The sequence below is a fragment of the Xenopus laevis genome, chromosome 7L (genome assembly GCF_017654675.1).
Source record: "Xenopus laevis strain J_2021 chromosome 7L, Xenopus_laevis_v10.1, whole genome shotgun sequence".
NCBI classification, from domain to species: Eukaryota; Metazoa; Chordata; class Amphibia; order Anura; family Pipidae; genus Xenopus; species Xenopus laevis.
Genome location: NC_054383.1, coordinates 18346403 through 18369777, shown reverse-complemented (window position 1 = coordinate 18369777; position 23375 = coordinate 18346403). Strand labels below are relative to the sequence as shown.

The window sequence follows — 23375 nt, the reverse complement described above, 5'->3', positions numbered from 1 at the left end:
GTTGCAAATATGATTAGAATTAGCCATTCTATATTAAAAGGTGAATAACCCCTTCAATTGTATTTCCTACATGTGGTTCTCTTTAATCTATTAAATGCTGGAAATCAGTTATACAATACACTTGGCTTTCTAGGCAAAGCTGTTTTTAAAGAACTTATACTATATCTTTACATTATTCTGTAACTAATTGTAATTTTTTTTTTTAAGTTCGTTGAAGAGGAGTCGCCGTCAATCAAAGGTATTTTTTTAATTATACTTTTTTCAATTATATTGATATCAGACATCTGAAATATTATAAAGTCATGTAACTTTACATAGATTAGTTGTCTGTTAAAATAATGCCAGTGACAGTTGGCTTATGGAGAGTTGGCACTGCAGCCCTGCGGACTCCACTCTTACCATGGGGCGAGGATAATTAATTTTTGCCCATGATATGTTGGCATTTAAAATTGCTGCAACCTTCTTGGGGAAAGCTGTGGCAAGCTTCACATCCATGCCATTGCCTGTAGAGTTTTTGAAAACACACCATTAAGCAAACCTCTGTTGCTATATTGTATCACATTGTATATTTGTAATCTTACAGGTAAAGCGAGTAAGCTCACTCGGAAATCAGAAGGAAATGTCTCTAGAACCACCCACACACGCCTTTCTCTTCCAGTATCGCCCAATAGACGATCTTCAAGAGGGAAGAAAGATTTGTCACCATTTGGTGAACTGTACGAAATGCTTAAAAGTAAAGTTGACTTAAAACAAGAGCATGCAAAAACACCAGCAAAGCAAAACATGGAGAATGGAGATAACGTTACTCCTACCACGACTAGAAGAAGCCTTGGAACTGTTAAGGCAACACCGGAATTGAGCATTGGAGAATTTGAAAGTCAGGAACTTCATGTTGAATCGGCAACACTGTCTGAGAAAACTGCGAGTGCATTGAAAAGTCCATCCAGAGGGCGTCAGTCCCCAAAACAAGAGCAACAGAGGCTTAGTATTAAGAGAGATTCTCCTGCCAAGTCTAATGACAAGCTAACTCCAAGACGTAGTACTTCAAAGGAACCAGCTCAAGAGCGAACACCTGCAAAATCTGGAGGTTCTGTTATACCTCGGTCCAGAAACCTGTCTCCAAGATCGGCATCTCCCAAGGACTTGCACAAAAACGGTGAGAAGCAGTATATGGGTCTTGATCCATGCTGTGCACATTAATCTTTAAACAAAAGGCCTCTGCGTTTTTGTTTAAAAGCTCGTTTTAGAAATATTTTCTAACTTTTTTTTTTTTAACATGTTTTATTCAAATAGCTAAAGTCTCAAAACCACAGCAAAAACGAAGAAGTTCTGAGCTTGAATTACCTGAGCCCACTCCAAAAAGAAAAAGGGTCTCATTTGGAGGGCATCTTAGTCCAGAGCTTTTTGATAAAAGGCTTCCTCCAAACTCTCCTCTTAAAAGAGGTGCAGCACCTGCAAGGCGAAGTCTATCACTTGCCACACCTCTAGCAGTTATTCGAAAGAGCTTTGGTGGTTTCAAGCAATCTGCAATTAAGGTAGGTTTTTTTTCATACTCATTTTCTGAAGGCACTTAATTGGTTAGACACTCTTTTGTGATGGAATTAGTTTTACTTGTCGCTTTTCTAAGTAGCTACAGGTATATTGCAACTGAAGATATATCCTATCAACAAAACAATGGCCATCTCAAAGTAGTTCCATCCTGAAGTGCTGTCTTTTTCTTAAAGCTCAGGCAAGATCAGGCACAATGCATTGAGATGGCTGCCTCCACTCAAATATTACAGCTAAAAAAATTATTTGTTGGTTTAGGAATAACCATTGAAATAGTAGAGTGAATTAATTGTAATATAAAGTGTACTTTAGAAATAAAAAGCAAACCATTAAAATCTTGGCATAATGTCTTTAAAGGACCCTACACAGGGAATCCAATCACTGTCCACCCACTCATGCTGTAGCACGAGGGAGTGGACTAGCCTGGGGTATAAAATTAACAGCCATGCACTGCCATCATAACCTTTCTCAGGCATCACTTTTGTAGATTTAGACTTGGTATGCACTGTAAAATAAAATTTTTGGACTTTACTACACATGCTGTGCTAGGGCTACTTAGAGAATTGTACAGTAGTAAAAGTTTGCAGTGGCTAATCTTTACACTTTCCCATGTTTAGGAAGCTTTTGAGCCTGGTACTGACTTGGCACTATTCAAGCGGTCTCCTGCCAAAGCAACCCCAGCCAAAAGGTCTCCTGCTAAGGGATCCCCTGCCAAGGCAACCCCAGCTAAAAGGTCTCCTGCTAAGGGATCTCCTGCCAAGCTGACCCCAGCTAAAAGGTCTCCAGCCAAAGGATCACCTGCTAAAGCGACCCCAGCAAAAAGGTCTCCTGCCAAGGGATCCCCTGCCAAGGCGTCGCCAGCAAAAAGGTCTCCGGCCAAGGTGTCCCCAGCAAAAAGGTCTCCGGCCAAGGCGTCCCCAGCAAAAAGGTCTCCGGCCAAGGCGTCCCCAGCAAAAAGGTCTCCGGCCAAGGCGTCCCCAGCAAAAAGGTCTCCGGCCAAGGCGTCCCCAGCAAAAAGGTCTCCGGCCAAGGCGTCCCCAGCAAAAAGGTCTCCGGCCAAGGCGTCCCCAGCAAAAATGTCTCCGGCCAAGGCGTCCCCAGCAAAAATGTCTCCGGCCAAGGCGTCCCCAGCAAAAAGGTCTCCGGCCAAGGCGTCCCCAGCAAAAAGGTCTCCGGCCAAGGCGTCCCCAGCAAAAAGGTCTCCGGCCAAGGCGTCCCCAGCAAAAAGGTCTCCTGCTAAAGCGACACCAGCAAAAAAGTCTCCTGCCAAGGGATCCCCTGCCAAGGTGACCCCATCAAAAAGGTCTCCTGCCAAGGCGTCCCCATCAAAAAGGTCTCCGGCCAAGGCATCCCCAGCAAAAAGGTCTCCGGCCAAGGGATCTCCTGCTAAAGTGACCCCAGCAAAAAGGTCTCCTGCCAAGGGATTCTCTGCCAAGGTGATCCCAGCTAAAAGGTCTCCGGCCAAGGCGTCCCCAGCAAAAAGGTCTCCGGCCAAGGCGTCCCCAGCAAAAAGGTCTCCTGCCAAGGTGACCCCAGCAAAAAGGTCTCCTGCCAAGGGATCCCCTGCCAAGGTGACCGCAGCAAAAAGGTCTCCTGCCAAGGCCACCCCAGCTAAAAGGTCTCCTGCCAAGGCCACCCCAGCAAAAAGGTCTCCTGCCAAGGTCACCCCAGCAAAAAGGTCTCCTGCCAAAGGATCCCCTGCCAAGGTCACCCCAGCAAAAAGATCCCCTGCCAAGGTCACCCCAGCAAAGAGGTCTCCTGCCAAGGTCACCCCAGCAAAGAGGTCTCCTGCCAAGGTCACCCCAGCAAAGAGGTCTCCTGCCAAGGTCACCCCAGCAAAGAGGTCTCCTGCCAAGGGATCTCCTGCCAAGGCCACCCCGGCAAAAAGGTCTCCTGCCAAGGCCACCCCGGCAAAAAGGTCTCCTGCCAAGGCCACCCCGGCAAAAAGGTCTCCTGCCAAGGCCACCCCGGCAAAAAGGTCTCCTGCCAAGGCCACCCCGGCAAAAAGGTCTCCTGCCAAGGCCACCCCGGCAAAAAGGTCTCCTGCCAAGGCCACCCCGGCAAAAAGGTCTCCTGCCAAGGCCACCCCAGCTGCTACCCCGGTCAAGAGGTCACCTGCTACTAGTTATACAAAAGGACGTTTTTCAATCTCACGAATTAATACACCACCTCAAATTGATGAGAAAAATGAACTCTCTGCACAAACCCCAAGGAAATCAAGGAAGTCCACATCATTCAAGAAAACACCAGGAAGAAGGAGTAGAAAACTTGAAACTTTTGAACTCCTGCGTTCTAGGCGCAGAAGTGGGGCAACTGAAGCTAATTTGCTTGGTAAGTTATTTGCAGTTGTCAAAATGAAAAAAATTAGCAATGTGCTATAAATCCATTTTTAGGTAGTTCTAACATGGTATATCTATAATCTAAAATTCCCAGTGGTTATATTTGTAAACCTTTTTTCAGTTGCAAAATCATGGGCTGACGTTGTAAGAATTGGTGTTCCTAAAAGTCAGAAGAAATCGGAAAAGGATGCTCGCAAAGCGGTACCTACCAAGAGAAAACCGAAACCAAAGGTATTTATTTAGACCAGTCTATGTTGTAGCATAACGTGAGGGCTGACACTATTTCCTGGACTGATAACTCTTCATGTACCCCCATGTGTCCTGGAGGTACCTACAAACATTTACAAAATACAGAAGCGTTATTAAAATACATTTAGACAAACTGAGGTGCTAAAAATGTGCTAATGTCACAGAATAGACTCCATTTAATATGAACAGTGGTGTGACAGTTGATCAGTACAGTCATTTTAATCTACATTTTTATCAGGGTGTGTTTACAACTTATTTTAGTTTAATGACAACAGTGCTGATAGCTGCCTTACATTTTGTTTTAGACTCCGGCACGAAGAGTTATTGACCGCACTGGTACAGGACATGCAGATTCTCCGGCCACAATCCTTGTTGGAAGAGCTCATACAAGAACTGTCAACCTAACTGGATATATTCCCAAAATTGTGCAGAACAAAGCTATTAAAATCACTGACCAAAATGAAAGCTTCACAGGTAGGTTTTCAGCCTATCAGGTTGCAGATACAACTAAGCCTTATAAATCAATTAATTGGCAGTTTGAAACTCTAATCTGTTCCTCCTGCAGCATATTTGATGAGGTATTATGAAACTTGTAGTTCTGAAAGTGTTTTGATTTTCAGTCTATACGTAAAAGCTCTTATTATAAGTTAATAGAAACATTTCTGATACAGGAGCCAATTTCTTTAGTAATTATTCCAGTTCTATAACTGATTGAATTAAGTTTTTTTTATTTTTTATTTTATTTAAGGTTTGAGTGAGCTTTTTAATACACCTGATCATGTTAAACCAAGGAAAAGTGGTCGCTCAGTGAAAACTCCACAATCTGCAATTGTTGATATGTCACTCATGAAGACTCCGGAGGAGTTGGGTTAGTATTTTTCTTAAATGTCAAACTCTTCTGATGTGACTTCATTGTACTATCACTCTTGTATTTTGAAGCTGGTCTGTCCCTAAGCATGACTGTTGCATAGTGCAGTTCTTTCCCTTTGAACTGCGGGCAGTTTCGAACTACAAAATGCCACAAAAGTTGAGTAGCGATTCTTTGCCCTAAAGCTAAATACATATAAATTATGTTCTCATTGTAGAAAGAGGACTGATCAATGCACATTCCCTGGTCCAGTTTCATAAATCCAGTATCTATGCAAGTGCATATATTTACAGAAACAGGACCTTGACTTTTTTTTTTTTTTGTATGCTTGTAGCTAATTTGGCTAAATTACACAGTACAATTTCAGAATGAAAACTTTAAATCATGACTGAATCCCTTTAAAGGACCAGTAACAGCAAAAATTTTTACAAAAAATTCGTTACAATACAACGAAAAAAAACATCAAGACCAATTAAAATTTAAAATAGCAAATCCTTTATTAAGATATAACTTACAGAAACTCCACTTCCTGTCTTCTACAGAAACGGCGAAAGGGCGACCATCCATGCTGCTGTGCTTGATTGCTCTTCTCTGGCTCTTCACTGACAGCGTGTCGATCTCCTCCAGCTCTTCAGAAGGCCGCAGCGGTGTTATTATGCCTGTCCCCACTGTAACATAGCAGACCGCCAGCATACCAGGGTAACCCAGAACCCCCTGCCCCTGCATTATTTCAACCCTCCTGGCACCGGGAGGATTCCTTCTGCCTGCTGCTGTGGGCTGCTGGGGAGACGCGCAAGAGCTGCATCTCTGCAGAGCCTGCCTTCGGAAAGTGAACCCGCTGGCCGGCGCGTTTGTGAACGCATCCCCAAGGCGAACTGCTGCCTTCACGATGGCTCCAATCACCTAGCAGCGCCAAGACTCCCGCCACTCGTTTCCTGATTCCTCCAGAGTGGAGGTTATACGATCCTCAACCTTTTGCCCCTCTCGGGCTTCCTTATTGTGTGCAACGCTCTCCTTTTGGTGCCGGAATCACTCCGGTTTTGTTACTGATGTAACCGCTCGGGAGGAACCCGGAAACGAGAGGCGGGAGCTGCAGAGGGAACTAGGCTGCTAGGTGATTGCCATCGCAAAGGCAGCAGTTCGCCTTGGGGATGTGCGGAGAGAGCCGGATAGCTTTGGACAGGGGTCTGCCATTCAAACATGCTGGCCAGCTGGTTCACCTTCCGACTCTGAAGAAACGCTGCTCCCTTTACTGGTCCATACATTGATTGCGCGTCTCCCCAACAGCCCACAGCAGCAGGCAGAAGGAATCCTCCCTGTGCCAGGAGGGTTGAAATAATGCAGGGGCAGGGGGTTCTGGGTTACCCTGGTATGCTGGCGGTCTGCTATGTTACAGTGGGGACAGGCATAATAACACCGCTGCGGCCTTCTGAAGAGCTGGAGGAGATCGACACGCTGTCAGTGAAGAGCCAGAGAAGAGCAATCAAGCACAGCAGCATGGATGGTCGCCCTTTCGCCGTTTCTGTAGAAGACAGGAAGTGGAGTTTCTGTAAGTTATATCTTAATAAAGGATTTGCTATTTTAAATTTTAATTGGTCTTGATGTTTTTTTTCGTTGTATTGTAACGAATTTTTTTGTAAAAATTTTTGATGTTACAGGTCCTTTAAGGTACACGGTCAGTTGTTAACTATTCCTGTTATGTTTCATACCTTAGTTGTCCACTCATACTATCCAACTCATGAGCTGTGATTGTCTTGGACTGGTACAGAAGCATCCTTATTAAAATAAATCTAAATGTCTTTACCATATTTTTTTTCCTCTACTGGACAGGTGAAATGGTTGTTTCTCCATTAAATGGTAGCCCTGCTATGACGAGTAAGAAACCGTACAGTCGCGATGCAGTGTCCCGTCTTCTAAGTCCTGTGTCCCCAGCATCTGAAACTTCCGTAGACTCCGAACTGATGGAAAAAGAGGCAGCCACATTAAATGAAAACCAAGAGGAAGCAAAGTCACAAAAGAAAAAGAGAGAAACAATGGGTTTGACTGGTGTGAAAAGGATTATGAGAACACCTAAACAAAAAGGAAAGCCAGTTATTGATCCTGTGGCAATAAAGAAAATGTTGAGAACACCAAAACAAAAGGAGTCACTTCCTGTAGAAGATATGACTGGTATTCAGCATATTATGAAGACTCCAAAAGTAAAAGGCCAACCAGTGGAGGATATGGCTGGCATAGCACGCATTATGAAGACCCCAAGACGCAAGGAACAACCAGTAGAAGATATGATCGGCATCAAACGCATTATGAGAACTCCCAAGGTGAAAGGGCAACCCGTGGAGGACATGGTTGGAATCAAGCGTATAATGAGAACACCCAAGGAAAAAGGGCAACCTGTGGAGGACATGGAAGGTTTAAGCCAGCTTATGAGCACCCCATCAGAAAATACTCACCCAATAGAAGAAATATTTGGAATGAAACGACTAATAAAGACTCCTCCGAAGAGAACACTTGGTGGAAGAGAGGTATTTGCATTTTTTATTTTATTTTCTTTTGCCTATATTCGAATTGGACATACATTTTACATGCTGGCCTTACTCTATTTCAGGGCACATCTGGTACACCTTCCCATTCGGCCAAAAAGGCTACTTTGTGTAAGTAGATTTTAATTATCTAAAATTAATAAATCAGAACTGCTGGATACAGGTTTCATTTGGGCATATTCCTGCTATTTTTATGTATGCTTGTATGCACTGGGCAACATATTCTGTTGTAGTAGTCATGTGTTGGTCTGTACCCCATACTAAATGCAGTATTATCAGGTGTTCCTTTTTGCTATACTGACCTATGCACAGTCAATTTCTAAAGCTATTGCAGAGCTTTGGTGGTTTGTCGATTGTCGGTTTAAAACTTTTATTTCAATTTAATAAAATACATTTAATTTTTAATTAGTAGTAGTGTGTATTTAGCTTCTCTCTACGTCTGCTTGGGGGACACAGGGACAGTGGGGTATAGCTGGCACCACTAGGAGGCAGGATACAATAAAAAAAATAGATACTTGATCCCTCCTCCTGCTATACCCCTCCTCTGTAGGCAGAGACACCCAGGTTTGTTGTGTCCTCAGGAGGTTAGGACCGTCTCCTGCATTCAGGAGTATTTTAGTATTTATTTTGCTCTTTTTATTTCATTACAATTCCTTCACATTATATGGAGTTGGACAGCTACACTGAGTAGTCTGATCCATTACTTCAGGATGTCACCGGGGTCTCTTGTGCTCTGCACTGACCATCCAGCATTGATTCCCTCCCTCTGTCGTCCAGAGTGAGGATGCACTGGCCAGGACACAGGGCTGAGGTATAGCCAGTTTCATCCTGTGGCTGATTCCACCTTATATGCCTCCAGGATCCCTACACTAGCACTCTGGGAACTCCTGCTGTGGCTCATTTAAGGTAAGCAAATATCCTTAATAGCAGCCTATTCACTCTCTGAGCACCCTTCCCCTCTTCACAATCCATCTGACTTTATAGCACAGCAGTATAGGAGACTTTGTTGCTACCTGCAGGTCACTAGTTCAGTCCCAGGCAGTATGTTACACAGCCTCCACCAAACATACAGGTAGGCAATGGGAATGGCAATTGTTTCCTACTGTCCTCACTGTGAGCAGTGCAAGAGAGTTATTGTGGTCTTAGCAGCGGTTACTGTCTTTCACCTGGGGAGGCAACGGCTCGGCCAGATTTTGCCCTTACTGTATGCACATCCAGTGCGCAACCTGGAAGTGCGCACTGGTGCCTTAGGCGCCATTTTTCTAAGGCATGCGTCAGCACCATACGTCACTGCTAGGGGAGGGGCCATTCTACGTGCCCAGTCAGCTACTTCCCATTGATTCTGGAGGATGTTCCTCTTCCGGCGACGCTCCATTCTCCATTACTAGCAGACTTGCCACGCAGCTTGGATCTGTTCGGCCAATCCTGGACCTCAAGGAACTCAATACATTCATTATGCTGCGAAGGTTCAAGATGGAATCCCTCAGGTCTGTCATCGCGGCCATGTCCCCAGGCCAATTTCTGGTTTCTCTGGACATAAAGGACGCCTACCTTCATGTCCCAATTTTCCGTCCCCATTTGAGATTCTTGTGATTTGCCTTCCAAAATCACCACTTCCAATTCACGGCCCTTCCCTTCGGCCCCTCGTGTCTTTACCAAGATCATGTAGATGGCCACTGCTCTAATCCGCACTAGGGGGATCTCCATAACTCCTTATCTGGACGATCTCCTGATCAAGGTACAGTACCTTCCTTCGCAGAGGCCCAGCAGGTGTTGCACTTCACTATGGTTCGGTTACAGGAGTTGGGTTGGTTCATCAACCTGGACAAGTCCTCGTTAACCCCGAGCCAATCCATGGTCTTCCTCGGGATACAGTTAAACACCCAGACACAAACTGTCCCAGTGACAAGGTCCAGCATCTACGGACCCTCGTGTGGTCTCTCCTTTCAAAGTCATCCCACACCGCGAGAATCTACATAAAGGTGTTGGGAGTCATGGTTTCGACAATCGAAGCAGTTCCCTTCGCCCAGCATCACCTCAGGGAGCTTCAGTGGAATATTCTTGCGGCGAATCCCTTCTCCTGGAATTTAGTGTCTCCTGCAGGACTCGAGTCTTTGGTGGATGCAAACCAGTCACCTGACCAGGGGCAGACCCCCAGGGGATCCACAATGGCGACTGCTCACCACAGATGCAAGCCTCTCCGGTTGGGGAGCAGTGCTGGAGGGTCGGTCAGCGCAGGGTCGCTGGTCTCTATTGGAACGACGTCTTCACATCAACCTTCTTGAGATACAGACAATCCCTAGATCGATGAGTGGTCTCTAAAGGACGACATCCTCCACAAGATCACTCAAAGTTGGGGGACGCCAGAGGTCGATCACGTCACAATAAAAGTTCCCCCCTTCTTTGCAAGGTCCAGGGACCCTCTGGTGGCAGACGCCCTCTCCCTGGGACTTCCATCTCGCGTATGCCTTCCCTCCTCTTCTTCTCATTCCAAGAACAATCAAGAAGAGAGAACACATTACTCATCCTCATAGCTACTAGATGGCCCCGTCGATCCTGGGTCTCGGATCTAGTGCATCTCTCAGTAGAACCTTGGACTCTGCCCCTCATCCCGGACCTTCTCTCTGAGGGTCCAATCCTTCACCCTTGTCCTGCCAACCTCAATTTGATGGCGTGACTACTGAAACCGTGATCCTGAGATGGAAGGGGTTCTCTGACGCTGTCATTCTACCATGCGTGCAGCCCTTAAACCAGTCTCCGCTAAGATGTACCATCTGTGGTGCAAACGTAATGGTTGCAATTCACTGAAGATTTCCACTCCACACCTTCTGGCCTTTATACAGGAGGGAATGCCCCTGGACATGTCCCTCGGGTCTCCGTTTTCAGCACTTTCCATCCTGTTCCAAAGACGTCTTGTCTTACTCCCCGATTTTAAGATTTTTCTTCAGGGAGTGGCCCACATAAAGCCCCTTGTACGTTCACCGGTGCCCAATTGGGACTTAACCCTAGTCCTACGTGCCCTGCAACGCGCTCCCTTTGAGCCCATGGATTCTATCCCGCTTCATTGGCTCACATGGAAAACCATTTTTCTGCTGGCTATTGCCTCAGCGCGGAGAGTACTTGAGATCTCTGCCCTCTCCTGTAGGTCTCCTCTGTTGACCTTCCACAACGACAGGGCAGTACTTCATACTTCTCCCTCTTTTCTTCCCAAGGTGGTTTCCACTTTCCACCTCAGCCAGGAAATTATGATTCCTTCCTTCTGCCCATCCCTTTCCAATGCAAAGGAAGCGGCACTGCAAATCCTCGACCCCCGTTGGGGCCCTCAAGTTTTGCCTGCACCGGGTCGAGGACATCAGTCAACCAGACTCCTTGTTCATCCTTCCCTCAGGCCCTCTCAGGGGCACACCAGCTACTAAGACTACCATATCCCCCTGGATAAAACAGGCCATCCAGAGATCCTATTAATCAGTCAGGTTCCACCAGACTCGATCACGGCACATTCCACCAGAGGAATGAGTGCGTCCTGGGCTTTTCGAAATCAAGCCTCAGCGGAACAATTGTGCATGGCTACAACATGGACTTCAATCCATACTTTTGCCAAATTTTACCAGTTTGGCAGCTTTGCGGCATCTTGACACCCGCTACGGTAGGAAGGTACTTCAGGCTGCAGTGGCTGGTTCCACGTAGACCTCTTATTTCCCGCCTTTGATTCAGGGGACAGCTTTGGTACGTCCCCACTGTCCGTGTGTCCCCCAAGCAGACCTAGAGAAAAGGAGATTTTGTGTACTCACCGTTAAATCTTTCTCTTCAGTCGCTTGGGGGACACAGGGCTTCCCTCCCTGGATAGAGGCCTTCTCTTTGCTTCAGACTTGGTTGATTCAACCATCTGTTCTTCTTGTAATTAGTTATAAGTTTTTCTGTTGACTATTAATAACCTCCTGTTTCTCCTTTGGTACGAACGGAGTGTCTCTGCCTACAGAGGGGTATAGGAGGAGGAGGAGGGATCAAGTTTCTATTTTTTTATTGTATCCTGCCTCCTAGTGGTGCCAGCTATACCCCACTGTCCCTGTGTCCCTCAAGCAACTGAAGAGAGAGAGATTTAACGGTGAATACACAAAATCTCCTTTTTTTTATTCAGCAGCTCTCCAGGTTGCAGTTTCTGCAGTCTGGTTGCAAGGGTTCAAATTACCCTAGCAACCTTGCATTGATTTGAATAAGACTGGAGTATGGATAGGAGAAGCTTTAAATACAAAGATGTAGTAAAAAGTAGCAATAACTAAATCTGCAGCCTTACAGAGCATTTGTTTTAAGATGGGATCCATGACTCTATTTTAAAGACGAAGTCTGATGAAGGCAAATAAAAAAAACTAGCTGAAAAGTTGCATATAATTGACAATTCTATAACATAAGTTAACTTAAAGGTGAGAACTAAACCCTAAAAAATGGCTAAAAATACAATTTTATATACTGCACTTACTGCACTAGCCTAAAGTTTCAGCTTCTCAATAGCAACAATGATCCAGGACTAAAAACTTGTCACAGGGGGTCACCATCTTGGAAAGTGTCTGTGACACTCACATGCTCAGTGAGCTCTGAGCAGCTGTTTAGAAGCTAAGCTTAGGGGTCGTCGCTAATTATCCAGCAGAAAATGAGGTTGCCTTGTAATATAAGCTGATGCTACAGGGCTGATTATTAAAATTATTCTGCTAGTTGCACTGGTTTCTGTGCTGCCATGTAGTAATTATCTGTATTACCAAATCAGCCTTATATTGTGACCTTTCTATTCTGTGTACTGTATATTGTGAGTGGGTCCCTAAGCTCAGTAAGTAACAGCAGCACAGAGCATGTGCAGTGAATCAGCAGAAAAGAAGATGGGGAGCTACTGGGGCATCTTTGGAGACACAGATCTTTACTGCTAAAGGTCTGTGATTGCCTTGGGCTGGTACAGAAGCCCAAAGCATAATGTAAAACATGTGTAGCTACTTCGTTAGATCAGTGTCAGTTCTCCTATAATTATTGTATTTAAATTACATTATAGATGTTGAAAACAATAGCACTTCTGCACAAGAAACAAATCTGGAAGAAGTAGCGCCTATGCAGGTATATGCCACTAAAGATACTTCATCCAAGGCTGCTGATAAAGCCACTCCAGCCAAGAGGAGAGGTCGTCTAGCCAAATGCAGTATAAGCGAGTCACCTGCATCTAGTAATAAAGGTAAGGCAAAAGAAATACTTTTCAACTAATAATATATTCTTGTACTGTGAGGTACCTATACTAGCGATATTTTCAGTTATAAAAACTAAATCTATTCATGACATGCTCAACCGAGCTCTTAAATTCACCTTCAAATTGATTTTGCGTATGGGCAGAATTTAAAGTTTACTTGTGTTCCGTCTAATTTGGGTTTCTGTTGGTTATTGAATATTTACTATATATCTGTTTTTACGAATATATACAGTTCCCTGGTTTAGATGTATTAGATTAAAAGTTGCTTTCTTCCTGTGGCCTGATGTGCCTAACCATGGTGCTTTCTCTAGCTAGGTATTTCATTAGGGTGATACTTTAGTTCTTAAAGTTATGTTTATAATTTACATTTTGAAGTTTTTAAGAATGCTTTCATTAGTGGATCAATACAACTGACTTTTATAGTATTACATGTATGGGACCTATTATCCAGAATGCTCGGGACCTAGGGTTTTCCAGATAAGGGATCTTTCTGTCTTAATACCTTAAGTCTACTAAAAATCATCTAAACATTAGACCCATTAGGCAGTTTTTGCTTCCAATAAGCATTAATTTTATCTTAGTTGGGATCAAGTACAAGCTATTGTTTATTATTACAGAGAAAAGGCAAATCACTTTTAAAAATTTGTATAAAATGGAGTCTATGGGAGACGGCCTTTCCGTAATTTTGAGCTTTCTGGATAACGGATCTCAAGATAACGGATCCCATACCTGTATAAATAATTGTAGTTCCTTTAATTTTAGATAGTGACAAGTCTGTTGAAAAGAATAGCACATCCGCTCTTGAAAAACATTTGGAAGAAAGCAGCGAAGAAGCTCCTCTACCGCTACCGTCCATTGCTTCATCCACAAGTGCCGATAAAGGCACTCCTGCCAAGAGAAGAGGTCGTCCATCCAAACGCAGTTTGAGTCATTCACCAGGTATTGCTTACATTTAATAAATTCACTTTGAATGCAAAACATTTGGCAATATTTTTCGTTTAAAATAATGTGCATAATCTAATATTTTAGTATGGACTAGTTTCCGCTGATCCTGGGAGCTACTGGTTTTGAGAAACTATTTTTCCAAGTCTTTGAACAGTTCGTTTTTTATAGATATATGCAAGCCACCGCTTCAATGATCTTCATAGTCTAAAAGAAACTTATGCCACTGTTTGCTTCATACTGTGTTTAAATGTGAACTTTAATGAGACTGCAACGAGACTTCAGATAATATAAATGAATGACTGGCTTGTATATTAGAGTGTTTGTATAAGTTTACTGGAAATCCTATTTGTTTAAATCTGCATATTATGCAGTCGTATATATGTGAGAATTTTGTGTATAGTGTTATTTCACAGTATAAACTATATGTTGTTGGCATGCTTTTTGTGTAGGTGGGACAAAACTTTAAATGACCATCCTTGTTTTCCCTGAAACATTTTAGGTTTAGAAAAACATGCTGTAGATGTTTCAGATAGCACCAGCAATTCTAATATTCCAGAAGAATCAAGTGATATCAGAAAAGATCAACAGAAGAATGTCGCCTTACCTATGGTAAATTCAGAGTCTGAACAGTCAAATAAAAATCTTGGAGCAAAAAAAGTAACTAAGAAATCTCAGAGAAAGAATATGATTATTGAGGAAACCGTCCAAATAGCAGCAGAGCAGCCACCACAGCCTTTGGAAAACGTGTCTGTTGAAAATGGTGAAAAGTCTGCTCCCCAAAGGCGACGAAGACTTCAAAAGGGCTCCTCCTCCATTGAAGGTAATTATCCAAGTGCCCGGCTTCTTAAATATATAGTAGCTAATGTACCCCCATGGTAATTATAAAGAGATTATAAGTCACCAAGGAGTTGACCATATAAAAGCATGAGGCCGGGGGTACATTATATATTACAATCTAAAGTTTGTGTGCACTCTTCCTGGCTATCGTGTATGCTCTACAAAATGCTACACTTTGTGTGTTCACCTTTGTTTATTTTGAGTCTTGTTACCCTGTAGTCCCTTATTTGTATTGCTTCCTATTTTGTTCATCTTCTTGTAATTTTGCCTGCCATGGATGACATCTGCTGCAATGGGGGATGGGGAAAGGCAGTGTAAGGGAGTGACACAGTGAGAGACACGGAGGATGGGAGGGGGTTCAAAATTTGAGGGAGCGAGACTATGGTGAGTGGGGGAGCAAGACCAGTGTGAGGTCCTGTGGGGGGGGGAGACTGAAGGGGCATAATGGAAGGGCATGGCAAAACCGCAGTTGGAGGGACAATGAGAGAGAGACCTGAAAGTAAAGTAAGATGGGCTGATGGCTGAGGTAGGACAGAAGCAGTGCGCTGTGTGAAGTAAGAGCTGCGCCTGGAAGTCTGATGGGAGGGGGACAGTGCAGTGGTGGCAAGTGCTGGCTTATAAACTGCACATATTTATAGTGAATAAGTACCCCCTATTGTAAAATATAAGGATATTAAATGTCACAGAGGAGTTCCATGACCATATAAAAGCACAAGGCCTAAGGCCGAGTGCGTTTATACAGGTCATGGAACTCTGAGGTTACTTCTAATTTCCTCATATTTTCCAACAAGGGGTACTTTGTTTATTATAATACTTACCTTTGAGAGAGTCATGTGACAAATTACATCACTACTCACCATTTATAAGGATATAATTTACAAGATATTCATGGCTTTTGTGTATTATAAGGATATCATTTACAATTTGGTCCCATAGGAATCAATGTATTTTCCCCAAATCATTTTTACTTGGTTAATTGTATTTAATGTAACACCAGTTTCAGATGAAGTGCTACCAGAGGAACTTCCAATTAGCAGACGAACTGGCAGAGGCAGAAAGATTGCTGAAGTGACAAAACTGCAAGAGGGTAAGATGGATCTGCTTGGTAGATTTTGAAGATCACCACAGACTAAAGATTTTAAGTTCAAAATAATTTTTCTTTCACTATGGCACCATTCTTTTCATTTAGTTCATATTAATGATCATTTATTGTGAAACTACAGCTGCTATAATAGAGGCATGTTCTTTAGTCTTCCAATTCTGGACACTGCAAATAAATAAAGCCCAGTATTTAAATCGTATGCTACACCTTTACATTGTTTTAAAAGGAGCTGTTGAATTACTCAATGTTAAATCTCAAAGTAAATCAATAACCATGCCATTCTGATTTTTTTTTTAAGTTTTGGAAGTCAGTACAAGTGTTGGAGAATCTCAAGTGGAAGTAAGAATTGAGGAAAGCACATCAACTAAGAATCAGTCTAAATCTAGAAGACCTCAAAGAGCTGCACCTGAAGACTCTACAGTAACCACAACTAAAAAGTTACGAGGAAGGCAGCCTAAAGTGGACAGTGAACAGAAAGCTGCTGAGGATGAAAATACTGTGGACAAACCACTTGCAGAACTGCCAGGAGATTCAGCTTTAGTTAACAATGTAACACCATCTGTGAGGAGAGGTAGGCGAGCAAGAGGCAACGCAAACTCTGTGACTGAAACAGTCGAAATTGAAGCGAATTTGCCTGACTTAACGAACCATATCGTTTTACATGAAGAGCAAGAAAGCTCCAGTCGTACTTCCCCAGAAGCCAAACCCCAAAGAGGAAGAAGACAGAATCTCAAAAGTGCAACTGTTGATTCTGTAAAGAAAACGACTGAAACAGATGCTGTAACATTAGGAGCTGGCAAAAGATCTACACGTGCTGTTAGAGGCACACAGCAGGTTGAGGAGCCTAAAGAACAAAAAGGAAAAGTAGACAATCTGCCCAAGCATGCTGAGCCAGTTCTTGTAGAGGAGAATCTAGCTAAAAAGAAGGCGTCTAAGTCAAAATCTGTGCAGTGGCACCCTCTTCTGGCCGTTCAGGAAACTGCTGAAAATAGTGAAGAGACTGTTAAGAATCTTGAAGATGCACTGGTTAGTCCAACTAAATCTAGAGGAAGGAGGAGGCAAGAAGTGAAAGAAGCAGTAGTTCCAGCAAAACGATCACGTTCACGAAAGGAAGAAAATAATGCAGATACAGTAAATTCAAGTAGTGTAAAAGTTGATGTGATTTCTCCTGCTTTGGTTGCCAGTGAAGGAAGGAGAGGAAGGAGGCAAGCAAACATACAATTAGTGAAAATTACTGTCCCAGATCTTCCAGTGGAAGAGGATAAAAATAACGAATCAGAGGTTTCCTCTAAGCAAGACCTTAAACCTGAGATTGGCAAGGCTTTAACTAGACGAAACACAGGTAAAAGAAATCTTAAGTCTTCATCTGACAGTGATTCTGGTAGTAATGTGATTGAACCAGTATTTGAGGCAGTTACTCAAAAGCGTGGACGAAGAGGAGTAACAGCCAAAATTTCTGATTCTGAGACTACTGGAGTTAAAATAGTTGAGTCTGCTGAAAATGTCACTTCAAGTAAAAGAAGGGGCAGAGCAGCAAGTCAGAAAACCAACAAGCCTGAAATTACCAACACCGCTACTGAACCTGCAGATAATAGTCCAGAAAATGTAGCTGTAACTGAAAAAATAGAAAGTCCCCCTAAATCAAAAAGAGGCCTGAAAAGAAAGACAACTACCTCTGATGTTTCAGAAGGCAACACGTCTATAATTGAAAATGGGCCCCTTGCTCCTGTTCGAGCAAGCACGAGAGGAGCTTCACGGCAAAAAACTGCAGTAAAAGAGAAACCTGTGGTTGCTGAAGAATCACCAGCAAAAAAACAGAAAACAGGTAAATTGACAGATTTTCTTTTAGGTTCATGAGTTACGGTCCCCATAGACGCAAAGATTTTTCTTTGCCGAATGAGCAATTTTAGTCAAATTATCCTGAATTTAGTGGGATTTGAACGATTGTACATCTTACAATTTTTCGGCCGGCATCATCGGGGTTAAAAAATCTTTATCGGTTCCAGTGCAATCTATCTGTTTGCAGGGCCAAGCAGGCAGCTACCCTTCAGTTTTGCTGGCAATATCGCCTGAAATGGTCTTTTTAGTCGATGGACACATCGTACATTTAAACGATAGTTTTGAGATAATCGTGGTCTCACCATAACGAAAAGATCTTTTAAAGATCTTTACATCTATGGGCAGCTTTAAGATTCTGACACACAGATTTGTAGCCTGTGTATAAATCTGTTAATGCAGGCGACAAATTCCACCCTAAATGCTATCCCACCAGCAAAGTAAATCATTGGTGGAAAAACATAAGCGTAACTTAATTTTAGTGATGCACCGAATCCAGGATTTGGTTCTGGATTCGACCGAATCCTTCTGACAGAACCGAAACCTAATTTGCATATGCAAATTAGGGGTTGGGGGGGAAATCGTTTGACTTTTTATGACAAAACAAGGAAGTAAAAAAATGTTTTCCCCTTTCCACCACTAATATGCATATGGGGTTCAATATTCGGCCAAATCTTTAACGATTCGGGGGTTCGGCCGTATCCAAAATAGTGGATTCAGTGCATCTCTACTTAATTTTATGAAATTGCCAATGCGGTGTTTTTCATGATTGGCCTTTAAAAGGGATGATAACATGTCTGTTAAAGAATATAATATTCTAAGCAGTTCTATCAATATGCATTTCTTACAACTTTACGTTGCCAAATGTTCATCTCTACCAGTAATGGCCACCTTGGGCAAAATCAGGCTATACCGATCATTTGACCCTAGGTCCAAATAGTATGCCTATGCGAGCTGTTGAGTGAGGAACGAATAGGGAATGATTTTTGGACAGATCAGATTTGATGAGCAGCCAGAGAGGTTCCAAACACTGTCAGAAAAGCTATAAACTGTATGAATGGGACAAATCGGCACCTCAAATCTGCCCGTGTAAAAAAGCCTATAATATTAAGTTCTATATATTTTTTTCTGTCTTGCTAGAACCATCTTCCAGTACTGCCCAGAAAGGAGGAAAAACAAAAACCACTGCAGCAAAACGGCAAAATGAGAAGCCCACTGAAGTTGTAAAGACAAGACAAACCTTGCGCTCACGAAAATAGACCTAGAAGATTTTATACATTTAATTCCTGCCAAGCTAAAGTATCGTCCGATAACTGGATTCAAATCCACTGAATGATTTTATGTAATTTTTAAATATTTCTATTTCTGTAGCACTGCATTTTGTCTGAAAAAAAATTGTACATTTTATATTTTTATTCTGTACATTTTATATCTTATTTTGTCAAAGTTTAAAGCTTTACATTTCAGGCGGCGCTGGCTTATTACAATTGAAAATTTGCATACTTTCTTTTTTTTTTTTTTGTCTGTTTTTATACAATGTGTTAATGGTGTTAGATTGTTGTAAGTCAGGCTGAATAAACATGCTAGCCCCCTTTCTTAATATAGGTCTTATATATGTGGTTTATAATAAAAAGTGACGGAGTGATTCGAATTCAAGGTAGTGCTCAACTTGCTTATTCTCCTTTTGTGGATATTGTATTAAAGTCTTTGATTTTACGTTCGGACTATATATCCAAAACTCATATTCAAGTCTTAAATCTGGATTCTAATCCGAATGTCTAGTTTGTAGTCGATGTAATGATTCTTGATTTGTGCATTTTTGTGGTCGGGAAGTTAATATGCATAACTGTTTTAAGGATCTAATGCGTTCAAGCTTCTGTACAATTGTTAAACATTTTTGATGCACCTTTTTTTTTTTAAAAAAAATATTTAAATTTGTCTGATCAATATCCTTAACCATGTGGGGTTATTTAAAAAAAAATATGTATTGTAGTGCATCTCAGTTCGTTCTTGGGGGGGGGGGGTTATTTCAGTCATTATTCGTAACATGCCTCTGTTTTATAATGGTGAAACAGAGCAACAAGAATGTCCATGTAGAAGGGAATGTATCATTTAAATGTGGTTCACTAAATTTTGTAAACCAAGATTTTAGAGCGTGCAGTTTTCAGTATTTTTTTTTTCTACTGCATCTGCCATGAATTTTTTAACGACTGGGATGGTAACTTTTTTTTTTTATCTGTTGCAGTTTAAATAGGCACTTAACACTCTCTGAGTGAGCTTACTAGTCATGCCGTAGCATAAAGCAGAACTGGGAGAAAGTGGATTCTGAATTTTGCATGTCTGGTATATATCTCTGAAGGCAATAGATGTTAAAACTCAAAGTAGTCTTCCATGAACAATAACAATGTGCCCTCTGAAATAAAGCTGTAACAAGATTGTCCTATACCTTTAGGGCAACATATCTAAAACACGGGTAAATATTCCTCTGAACACAAATAAATTTGGATTGTTTTTGAGTTGTCGTATGGCATTTTCCTTCTTCGTTTAAACTATTGTGTATGTATGGGGGCGATGCTTGGCTGAGGAAATTTGTGGGCACTGCCAATGTGTGTTGCATTGTTCCTGTAGTGAAAAGGAAGTCTCCTTTGCTAAAGCCTCTAAACTACTGATGGGCAAGTGCTTCTGTTGCAACGGCTTGTGTATGTTTAGGCTTTTTCTTTCCCACTGTTAAATTGGTTGTAGCGGTCTGCTGGTGCAAGCAAACACATACAGTAGAAAGTCTTTCCTGCTTATCCCCTTGAATTTTTACTAGACAGGTAGCCACGACCAAAAAGTTTTTAAATGCATGAGATCACTGTAAAAGGGGAGTCGATAGAGAAGTGGCAACCATAAGAAAGTTTGTCCTGACAATGCAAAATACATAGCTCGAATACTTCTTAAGGCTTGGCCTGTGAGCATAGTTTGAAACAAGTTCATCTTGTAACTGTTTTACAGGGTAAATACATAAAAAAGCAATACAATTTATTTGTATGAGACTAGAGGAATGTTTTTTTCGGGGCTCACAAAACAAAGGCTCTAGAGCATCTGCCCCACGCCAGATGCCCACTGGAACAGGCAGATGGGGTAAGACCAGATCTTCCTGGCAAGGCCGTAAAACTTTTACCAAGACCACAGGGCTATAGGGGAAGATTACGAACCCTTCACAGACTCCTATCTCTCACGCAAGATACCTGGGTTCACAAAATATTGTCACTAGGCTACCACCTGAAATTTGCATCCATCCCATGCTTCTTAATGTCCAATCTTCCCAAGGAAAAGACTAAACACAAGGCTTCTCAGGAAGTGATCTCCAAACTGATCGTGCAGATGTGATCACCCCAGTTCCTTCCGGAGAACGTTTCAAGGGCTATTACTCAAACCTGTTAGTAGTCCCCAAAAAGGACGGATCATTCGTTTTAGATCTCGAAGAACTGAACAAGTTCATAGTCACGCAAGTTCAAAATGGAGCCCCATTGCTCAGTCATTGCAGCAATGTCTCCGGCCAAGTTCCTGGTGTCCCTCGCCATAACGGATGCGTACCTACATGTACCCATTTTTCCTCCCCATCAGAAGTTTTCAAGATTTGCAACTTCCGTACAACTACTCACATTGAAGACAATTTTCTTAGTATCCATTGCATCAGCGAGGAGATGATCTGAACTTGTGCCTTATCGTGCAAAAACCATATTCTCCTGTTCCATCCGGACAGAGCGATGTTGCGAACAGTACCATCCTTTCCACCCAAAGTGGTTTCGATTTTTCACCTAAACCAAGAGATCATCATCATTCCAACCTTCTGTCCATCGCCATCCAATGCGAAATAGGTGGCTCTACATTCACTGGATCCAGTCAGGGCTCTCAAGTTTTATCTTAAAGTGGACCTGTCACCTACACATAAAAAACTGCATAATGAAAGTCCTTTCCAAATTAAATATGGAACCCCAAAAATTTTTTTCATTAAAACATCCATACCTGTTATAAAGGTGGTTAAATATCTAAACTGTCAATCAAATATTACCTGCCCCGCCTCTATGCCCGTGGCATAGAGGAGGGGCAGTCAATTACTTTCACTTTCCATTTAGCACTTCCTAGATTTCACTGCTCTCCTCACATTCCCCCTTCCCGCCTCAGGCTCTACAATTGGGTAGGGCACTGCACATGAACATTAGGTCCCTCATTCTGGTTCATACACAAGATTTTGGGGTGATACACAATTTCCCTTAATAACCGTGTCCACAAAATGGCAGCTGCCTGCTTGCTGTGATTGTATAATTCCAAAACAGAAGAAAACAAAATTTAAATAATAAATACAGTGTAATTAAAGTTTATTTTGCTCAACTAACATGATAGAAAAGAATTTGAAATTATTTCTTAGGGTGACAGGTCCCCTTAACAGGACCCACGACATACGCAAGTCAGACGCTCTGTTTGTCTTACCTGTGGGGCCCCACCAAGGTTCACCGGCTTCGAAACCTACAATGTTATGCTGGATAAAACAGGCCATTCAGCGGGCCTACATTTCCAAGGGTAAAAAGCCACCACCCAAAATCAAGGTACACTCCACTAGGGGAATGAGCACTTCCTGGGCATTGCCTCAGCAGAACTGTGCAAAGCAACGACGTGGTCCTGTATCCAATTTTGACACGATTGCGGCCTCTGACAACACGCTTTGGTAGCAAGGTGCTCCTAGCCACAGTGATCACACCCACGCAGACCTTCCCACCCTAAAGGGTCAGCTTTGGTATGTCCCCATTGTTCCTCTGTCCCCAAGCAGATAATGTAGAAAGAGATTTAGATTCTCTTCAGTCACTTGGGGGGGGGGGGGCACAGGACTTCCCCTCCCTTGATAGGGGCTCTCATGGGCAATCAGATGTGGTTAGTATGTTTAGGTTATAGCTGACTTCTTTAGTACAAACTGGTTGAGGCTCCGCCTACTGGGGGGTATAGCCAGCGAGGCAGGAGCTAGTATTCTTGTATTATTGTGTCCTAGTTGTACCAGCAAAACCCCCATTGTTCCTGTGTCCCCAATGGGACTAAAGAGAGATTTAAAGGGGAGTACAATAAATCTACTTTTCTCTGCAATGATATGCATAACATGAGAAATAGGGTCTTAGGCAAAGTATTGACGTTTGGTCCAATTCTTCCACTAATTCTCTCTGTGAGGTCCACATATGTACTTGCCTTCCCAATTGTTCTGTTGTAACTGAGCCCCCTCAGCTCTGATTAGGCCCTTGTCAGAAGCACAGGGAGCAAGTTTGGGTAACTGGAATAGTGACCACTTATAGCAACCCCTCTGGCATTTGTCAGACCTTCAAGGGGTCATTGTGAATAATTCATGCCTGATACAAAATGGCAGCGACTCATCAAAGAATACACTAGATCCTATATGCCCTAATTTGAAAAAAAAACACACATCTCTGGGTTTAATAAAGGCTGGTGTAGACACCCGTATCTTGCTACATTTCAGCACACTCCTGAATTTGGCATAACATGCCTTTTTCAGTGCAAAAACATCACGCACACTAGTATAATTTACCATTAACCTATTCAGATCAAAATACATTATCTAATATTTAACACAAAAAAGTATCTATATAGAATAAATTCATCCCCATTACTATACCAGCTGAACTAGACTCCTGAATCTGTTTAGCTACATCTGTAAATTATCAATAGCACCGTTTAAATCTAATGGAAATTGTGATTTAACATGCACCAGTTATCCTGTACTGAAAATTTTGACTAAAAGATTCTATCTATTAAATATCTAATGCTTGGGGAAGGTAAAGCATCAATGTCAACTGAATTACAAAGGAGGGGAAGAGTGCATTTTATTTAGTAGTGT

The 23375-nt window shown here is 42.5% G+C and overlaps 1 protein-coding gene across 28 annotated transcripts in view; it reads left to right on the top strand.

Annotated features, from left to right (window-relative positions):
* Nucleotides 1–20007, top strand: part of mki67.L (marker of proliferation Ki-67 L homeolog) — a 30408-nt gene extending 10401 nt beyond the window's left edge. For 4 of the 28 annotated variants that reach the window (XM_041568618.1, XM_041568642.1, XM_041568617.1 and 1 more), the window contains 15 exons: nt 208–238; nt 584–1156; nt 1294–1535; nt 2166–3879; nt 4009–4118; nt 4442–4610; nt 4885–5004; nt 6835–7526; nt 7610–7655; nt 12583–12759; nt 13534–13710; nt 14216–14536; nt 15551–15640; nt 15954–17480; nt 18632–20007. In XM_041568618.1, the coding sequence (XP_041424552.1) occupies nt 208–238; nt 584–1156; nt 1294–1535; nt 2166–3879; nt 4009–4118; nt 4442–4610; nt 4885–5004; nt 6835–7526; nt 7610–7655; nt 12583–12759; nt 13534–13710; nt 14216–14536; nt 15551–15640; nt 15954–17480; nt 18632–18750 (6108 nt within the window). In that variant the 3' untranslated portion in view covers nt 18751–20007. The remainder of the gene's footprint in view (nt 1–207; nt 239–583; nt 1157–1293; nt 1536–2165; nt 3880–4008; nt 4119–4441; nt 4611–4884; nt 5005–6834; nt 7527–7609; nt 7656–12582; nt 12760–13533; nt 13711–14215; nt 14537–15550; nt 15641–15953; nt 17481–18631) is intronic. The other 24 variants (XM_041568633.1, XM_041568641.1, XM_041568640.1 and 21 more) reach the window with 24 other exon arrangements.
* The last annotated feature ends 3368 nt before the right edge of the window (nt 20008–23375 follow it).